General features: G+C 40.3%; 1 protein-coding gene across 2 annotated transcripts in view; it reads left to right on the top strand.

Annotated features, from left to right (window-relative positions):
• The window catches only part of SETD1B (SET domain containing 1B, histone lysine methyltransferase), a 74,389-nt gene extending 71,162 nt beyond the window's left edge, over positions 1–3,227 (top strand). For both annotated transcript variants that reach the window (XM_075834325.1, XM_075834318.1), the window contains exon 18: positions 2,841–3,227. In XM_075834325.1, the coding sequence (XP_075690440.1) occupies positions 2,841–3,014 (174 nt within the window). In that variant the 3' untranslated portion in view covers positions 3,015–3,227. The remainder of the gene's footprint in view (positions 1–2,840) is intronic.
• The last annotated feature ends 5,188 nt before the right edge of the window (positions 3,228–8,415 follow it).

The following is an 8,415-nucleotide window of genomic DNA, read 5'->3' as shown; positions in this document are numbered from 1 at the left end:
ATCCCAGGCCATGGGAGACCTATCCAGGCCATCGCAATCTATAGTTCTGGCTCTCAAGCGTCTGCCACTCCAGCAATCCTGACATTCAGGATTTGATCTGTGCTGTCTGGTACACCCCCGTGTTTCGGTGGTTCTAGATTCTAAGTAGTTCCAGTTTTTTGCTTGCCATTGCTCTCAATTTTCACCAAGGTAATGGCAGCTTTCACGGCTCTATGATTTAGGGGAATTACTGTAATCCCTTACCTGGATGACTTCTTGGTGAAAACTCCTCCAGGGAACACGAACTCTCCAACCTCAGGATTATGCTGGACAACTGGCAGACTTTCGGTTGGGTTGTCATCCAACGGAAATCCTCTCTCTCTCCGTCCCAGAACATATAATTCCTGGGGATATAAAGAAAAAAACATTGCAACAGCACTCTGCTACGTTTACTTACAAAAATGAGGTTCTTAGCGCACATTTTGATCACTTTTGTAAGTAAACGTAGCAGCAGTGCAAATATATTTCTATATATATTGTAATAGGTATTCTTTGTGTTTGCAGAGTGGTGTTGCAATGTTTTATTCTTTACATGTAATGTTTGCAGTCACATCGTACTTGCACCTGCACATTTTTCATTTTGTTAGGATGTGCTTACCAACCTTTTTTTGTAATTCCCGGGGATGATATTCAATACGAGAACAACCAAGGTTCCTTCTCCCTGTGGACAAGATAGAGCCCACCCAACCCAGAATAGTTCTCCATCTGCTTTTGCATGAGGGTGTTGGGGAAGATGGTCTCTTGCCAGTCAGTTGTTTTTTCTTTAATCAACTATGTACTCCTCCCAGGAGGATTCTTTCAAACAACCAGGCTCCATGGTGGTTGTCACCTTCTTTGCTTGTGCTCGCTGTAACAAAAAATTCCCATCTGCGCCCGTGATTTTTTGGTGGCAGGCCTACCTATCTCTCAAGTGGCTGGTTATTTCTAAAGACGCCAGCCTCAGAGGTGGCTCGGGCCTGTTGTCAGAGGAGGAGGCCTCCTTGTGAATCAATCTCCTGATGATGAGGGCCGTTTTCCTAGACGTTTCTTACTGGACCCTTCTCCTTCATGGTCGTCCTGTCCGTGTTCAGGATGACAATTCAGCCATGAAGGAATGCAGGAGTTTCCCTCTGATTCTTTGTTGGGCCACTTATCCTGTTCCAGCTTTTATCAGCAGTCCTTGTGCCAGGTATGGACAATTGGGTCGTAGACTTTCTCTGTTGAGAGGGTCTGAAGCCTGGGAAGTGGTCTCTCCACCTCCTAAGTTTTTCTCCAGATCTAAAATAAAAGTGGGGACCTCCAGACGTGGACTGTTTTGCATCCCATCTACTAGGTTCTAGAATTCGTGCCCAGAGCTCTACACTCTCGCGGTTAACACTCTACAAGGGTTCACGTTTTTTTCTGCTCTTTCCCACGCTTCCTCTCCTGACACAGACCCTGAGTCAAGGCAAAAACCTTCCAGCTGCTCTTGTAGTTTCAGACTGGCTTTGCAGGACCTGGTATGCTGATCTCCTCAATCTGCTCACAGACTTTCCATGGCCTTTTTCCCAGCGGCCCGACTTTCTTCCCCCAAGGTTCGCTATAAGGGCGTGGATGTTGAAGCCAAGTTTCTAAGATTTTGGGGTCTCTCTGAATCGGTCACCTAGACTATTCTGATGGCTCGTGAACCCGATCGGGCAAAGTGTACCATCACACATGGGAGGTTAATTTCCACTGGTTTGAGAAGAGCAAATACCCACTTGTGTTCATCCCAAAGGGTAGTCTCTGCCTTTCACATCAATAAGGACATAGTTCTCCGTTCCTTCTGTCCTGTTCCCTCCCATCCTTGAAAGCAGCTACTCGACTTTCTTGATGTGGTTAGAGCGGTGTGCATGTACCTTGCTGCTACGGAGTCTTTCTGTTGGTCAAAGTCTTTAGTGTTGATTCACGAATGTCCATGCTAAGGTCTACAGGCCTCAAAAGCCACCGTTGCACATTGGATTATGTCTGTGTTCGGGGAAACCTACCAGTCGAAGATCAAGGTTCCTCCCTTTCGATTGACTGCCCGTTCCACGCGGGCAGTGTGTGCACATCCTGGGTTGTATGGCATCAGGCATCATCCTCCTAGATCTGCAAGGCTGCCACCTGGGCTTTGGTGCATACTTTTACCAATTCTATGAGGTTCATGCCAAGGCATCCTCTGGTGCCAGCCTGGACCGCAAGATACTCCAAGCTCATGTGCACTAAGGCAGTTCCTTTTAATTATCCCACCCTCTCTGAGCTATGGTACCGTCCTCCAATGATATTAACAAGAAAATTAGATAATTTTTTTTACTTGCCATAAAATCTATTTCTCTTTTGGATTTTTTTTTTTTTTGGAGGACACAGATCTCGCTCGCTGTGTGGTTCTTTTTGGATCCGAGCTTTCTGGTTGATTGGTTCAGTTTTCTCCCAAGATTAGGATATGTTTGGTTTCTGTTGCCTCTCCATATGGGTTTTTCGTCTCCTACTGCTTTTGCACAAACTGATTTAGCCTAGTGCCTGGAGGAGGGATATTGCTCACTTTTTTTTTTTTTTTTGTGTTTTTGTTTTTAATATACCTAATAAGAGTCTCCTTGTGGCAGGGAACTATACGCATGGTACTGTGCCCCACCCCCCTTCCTTCCCGTGGTTCCAACAAAAAAAGGATTTTACAAAGTAAAGAAATCCAATTATTTACGGTCCTATTAACTGCTGGATATAATGAGATGATACTTTAATGAAGCATACAATTTGTGGGGGAATCAGTGTTGCAGTGTTTTATAAAGTATAAGTGCTTATTTGTAACACTTTTTGTTTTTCAGCCTAATTGCTACGCAAAGGTCATCACTGTGGAGTCTCAAAAGAAGATTGTTATCTACTCCAAACAATATATCAACGTGAATGAAGAGATCACGTATGATTACAAGTTCCCTATAGAGGATGTAAAGATCCCTTGTCTTTGTGGAGCAGAGAACTGTAGAGGGACGTTGAATTAATTGTCCCTCATTTGTCATTGCACCTTTCAGCCATAGCGGACTGTAAAAACAGGTGTAAGTTGCACTTTTGCCAAAAAAAAAAAAAAAAGACAAAAAAAATCAATGGTTTCGCACTTCTCTTGGGCTCCTGAACAAGAAGAGCACATGTACATTAAGACATTGCTACTGATTGTAAGGACCCTGGTGCTTTTTTTTTTTTTTCCTTTGTCTTTTCATCCTAAAAATTGAAAAGGTGATTACCACTTAGTGGCACAGAAAACGTGTGTGGAAAACAGACAGACTGAGCTCAACAATTTTCTCCTGACTAATATTAACCTAGTGGAGGTAATAATTCGGTACCTTCTTTTTTTATGCCATAATGCTGCTAGTTTCCTCAGAAGATGCTCATCATAAATATAAAGAGGTAATGCTGTAATGGTATCCATTGAAAATAGATGTTACCCTTTTCGGCTTTCAGAAAGGGATTCCCCTTTTTATACATTAATAATCATTGTCGTGAGATAAGCTTTTGCTTTTTGTATATTTTTTTTTTTTCCTTTTTTTATTTATTTAATTTTTCTTTTGGTATTTCCCTCTCTCCTTCTGGCTTTTAGTGAAATATGAAAAAAAAAAAAAAAAAAAAAAAAGTCCAAGGTAGATGGCAAGGAACGTTGAATCACCTTGTGTTTGCCATTTAAAAACCGGCGTGGAAAACTCTTCCCTGTTCAATGTCAATTATTTATTCATTGTTGTAATTGGAGAAAGGCATTTACGTTTAGCTGCCATGACAGAAGCCAAGTTGTTGGGTAGTCCAGGAAGCTTATGGTAGAGCCAATATGTTGGTAGCTTTTATAAGGCTAGAGTCTGCAAGTGAACATTTACCTTATTATAATAGTGTCTCATAATAATTTTAAAATGTGATTGAAATGCCCATGTGTATGAATGATAACCCGGCAACATTGGCATGAGTGAAAATCAGGGCCTTACCTAATCCTAGATCAGCATACAGAAATGGGCAAAGTTATGGAATCTCACCGATATATTTTTAAGCAGCCGTTTACAGTGTTCTGTTACATCAGCAACTTTTTTATGTATCCACATTCTTTCATAAAGTGCATTTGATGATATCACTAAAAGAGGAGCGGTCAGCGCACTTGAAATGACTATTTTAGGAACTACTTTTATATCTCAGAATATAACTATTCTGGAGCATCTTTCTTTTTTGTGCCGTTCCACTTTTATTCCATAGTGTCCCTCGACACCGTTTGGCACAGTCAGCTTTTATTGGACAGTGTCAGACTGTGTCCCCAGGGGCATGCCCCATCGACGAGGAGAATAGTAATGCCCAGTGATCAATTTATTCATATGTTTCCAGGAGGAATAACAGAGGTACTGCACAATGCAAAGTTTTGAGAAAAGATGTTCCAGAATTGTTCTTTCATGTTGTATTCAAGTATTTACCCAAACAGACTGTCATAAGACCTCATCTGTTGTTGGAAACGTAAGGGGATTTGGAACAAAGCAGCAGGGAGGTCACTTGCTCCAGAGAACATGTTTGAGAATAAGATGTTGGGGAACTGCTGTTGATCAGAAGCAGAGTTTTATTTTTAGCTTTCCACACTGCAGAATTGCATCTTGATAATCATTGTATCCTGTACATAAAATAGACTTGAGATCTCACTCCGTGTTAGTTATGTCACACAGGCAGATTATTTGTCCACATATTTACCTTGCAGGTACCTACCAGTTACATGATGGGTGGTAAATTTGCACATGTCTGGCATCATGAATACTAGTTGCCTGCCACTTTAGAGCTAATATGCAGTCTGTGGGGTTCACATATTCATAGTATCGGGGAACCAGTGTTTACTTTGCCTGCAGTGTGTAGAACAATGATGCACAACCATGGAACACAGACATGCTTCTCTATGTCCTGATTGTGTAGTAGGACACAGCTGTCAAATGCAGAGAATAGAGTGATGCCATTAGCCAGCAGATCCCGTTTTTTCTTCCCTGCACTGATCAAAGGAATCAGTGCAGAACTTGGAAGTCGCATTTGAGCGCCTTCTATGGGAGCTATGAAACACTTGGCTGTTTTTATACCCCCCCCCCCCTTAAATTACATTGTAGAGAGCCTTGTGCAGCCACCTCCTCTCTTCTCTTCTCTAGAGTGCCGAGCAGGGGACCCCCATTCTCCCGACATGTTGGAGTCCCAGAAGTGGAACCACCACAATACTGTTGATATGCCACATAAATGTCTCAAATGGGAATACGCCTTAACGATTTATTGTGACTCTTGGGAGTAGTACAGTCTGACAATGTGGACCTTGGACAAGGAAAGTTTGTGCACCCCTGGTCTAGAAGCAGCTTCTTGCATAGGCTTTAGCTGGCACTCATTTAGTGATATACTAGTACTAATTATTCCTTTCCTGTTAACTAGTATCAAAACTTTTGCAAAGAAGAAGTGGCAAATGACTGGTAGCCATGGACCGCAAGGGCAATAGGTCTAACAAATTCTTCTGGAGCTTGATGTTATGGCATTTGTGAAGTATTAGCTAATATTTTATTTGGGCATTGTATTTTTGTACTTTACGAAGCCGGCTCAGTAGTCCGTTGGCTTGACATGTTGTCCTTTAGCATCTCTATGACCGCATTCTTGCACATGGGCATTTTTTAATGGAATCTATTCCAAGACAGGCAGCATTTCTGATTGTTAACGTATCACTAATGGAGTATTGCTTGCTTATATTCTCTGCGCTGGGATTTCCTAGTTGTGTAGACATCAACTTTGCGTTGCCACCCTTAATGTTAGTCTAAACCGCTGATCTAATGCTCTTATTTTCACATGCTTCCATAAATAATATAACTTTTAACTAGAATATTTAGACTTTTGCTAAAGCGAAGGTATTAATAAAGTTAAGGAAGAGTAATAGAGCTTTAAGGTGTTACAGCAATGCTGGATAATTGGTTGTAGAACATGTTCACAATTGCAGCTCCGATGAAATTGCACACAAAGTGTTAGGTACTCCGCTTCTCTATTCTCCCGCCATCCTCCCTCTGCATTAACATGTGGCGTCCTCTTTTGCTGGAAGCTGGAAATCATGTCTTCCAAAGGTTTGCAGCTAAGAGACAACGGCTCAATAGATGTAAAGTTAGTACCAGTATATTGCATTTTTCAGTATTTGCAAGGTGAGAAGTATGCAGGTATTCAAGGTGACCTAATCACTCCGACGCCATGTCGGTCCAAAATGAAGAACAGTCATCACAGATATTGAAATACTATGTAACTCACACTTAGCTTGTTTCTTCAGGCTTTTTAGCTCTCTGGCTGCTGTACATATGCCAAGCATTCACTGGTACTTCCCTGAATGTAGACCGAGGATCTGTCTGCCTCTGTACTTGAAGTTGACCTATCTCTCATTTTAGCCATTTTGTGAGCTATGTTAATATGCAGCCCTATATTTTACAATTAAAGAAACACACAGATTAAAGCTATCTATTAACGTCAGATTAATTTTTCAGATTTGTTCACGCGTCAACTTCACTGCCAATCCTCCTCCATGGACACGATGCATGTAAACAATTAGAGCAGCGTCCGTATCTGTAGCCCTCATGATTCTCTAAAGATCAAATGTTCATTGGAAACGTTCCGTCTTTCATTGAAGCTTGCCACATAATACTTGGACGTCTCTCAGATGCAACTAAAGGAAGTCTAAATGTCACATGGCAAGTCTCAATGGAAGGAAATACATATAGCACCTAATGTATAAAAAATGGTGAAAAATCGGGGATGTGGCCATAGCAACTGATAAGATAATTTCTTTAAGAATCTGATGTTCAGTACTGTGTGCATTGGGGTCCATTGTGCTCTATTCAGTAAACTTTATAGGTTCCCTGATACCATGTTGAATAAGAATTAGATCTAGCCTTTTTTCACATGATTCTTGTTACATTGAAACGTAAACATCAGTGGTCATTTTTAGGATTCACATCTATATTTCAAATGCGTGTAGTTGATAGGTCAACTTTAATACAGGGAAGAAAAAATCTATAGGTTTATATACCAATAGTTAGAGGTTTTTTTCTTGATGACTTTAAGCACGAACATTGAATTGCAATTCATATTAAATAGGTGCTTGTCCAAGATTTATTTGTACAAAAATGTGGTTCCTGCTACTTCCGGAGATGGGGAATGACATGGCATGTTTTTCTACTATCAGTACATTGCCAATCAACTTTTGATCAGAACAAGACTGGTTTCTAGGATTTTTCTGCATAACAAAACAGTGGTCTAAGAATGTGTTCGATTACGTAGGTCTTAAAGGGGTTGTCTGGTTTAGAAACTCTTTATTTTCATATTCACTTTTAGAGCAATCTAAGTTAATAAAGGGCATATCTGTAGAACCCATACATTACATGGACAGCCCATTGATTTCAACGGGACCTGTGTAATATTTCATTTCACTGTGGCGCTCCTCCATAGATTGGTGGGAGTGTCAGCAGCGGGACACCCTGTGGTCAGCTTAACATCTAACAAAAAGTGATTGTCCAAAGCCCGCAAGCCAAATTTCCACTTAAGTGAGGGCAGAAAAAGGGCGGGAGGCTTAGTAAGCCTTAAACTACACGTTATCCGATTATCTCATTGTGCTGCATTAACCAGATTTCTGTAGCAATAAATTTAGGTGGGAAAACCTCAATCTAAAAAAATGTAAAACTTAAAAAACCCCAGTTGAAATGCATAGGGTTGGCAGCTGTATAGCCAGCTACGTTTTTGGTTGAGTTAGGTGCAAGAGTACCATGTTCAGCCAAATACAATACTATTCTTTCTTTACCCTTCATGCAGATTCTAAGTGACGTTAAAATGCTTTTAGATCAGACCGGTTCCATTTTTCAAATGCTAAGGAAAAAGTCACCGCTCCTCTTCAATTCAACACCGTAAATACATTTTAGCTTTTAAAGGTAAATGTGAATGTTCAGTTTGTACCATAGAGAATTGTAAAGTAAGAACCATCTGTGTGTTTTGTCTCATGTATAGAATTTACCATCTTCCCTTCTTCCCATTTTTTTTTATTTTTTTTTTATATATATAATAAATGCACTCTCCTCATCAAGGTCACTTTTCCTAGTGTAATATTTTTTATACAACATTTTTGAATTTCTTCCATTCTGTCTGATCCACGAAAGGCAGCTGTTTACCAGAAAAAAAAAAAATCTTTTTTTTTTTTTTTTTTTAAGATTGAAAATTCAACAAAACCGCATTACTGTTGAAACGGTTCTTGAATATCTTGCAGGGATAATATCAGTGCATTTGTGTAAAAAAGGAAAATGAAGATCTATATGTGCTTGTGTATATAGCCATATATATATATATATATATATATATATATAATATGTGTGTGTGTGTGTGAAAAGGTTTTCAGTG

The sequence above is a fragment of the Rhinoderma darwinii genome, chromosome 1 (assembly GCF_050947455.1).
Source record: "Rhinoderma darwinii isolate aRhiDar2 chromosome 1, aRhiDar2.hap1, whole genome shotgun sequence".
Classification (NCBI taxonomy): domain Eukaryota; kingdom Metazoa; phylum Chordata; class Amphibia; order Anura; family Rhinodermatidae; genus Rhinoderma; species Rhinoderma darwinii.
Note: the sequence above shows the minus strand (reverse complement) of the source record. Positions and strands in the feature narration are given on the sequence as shown.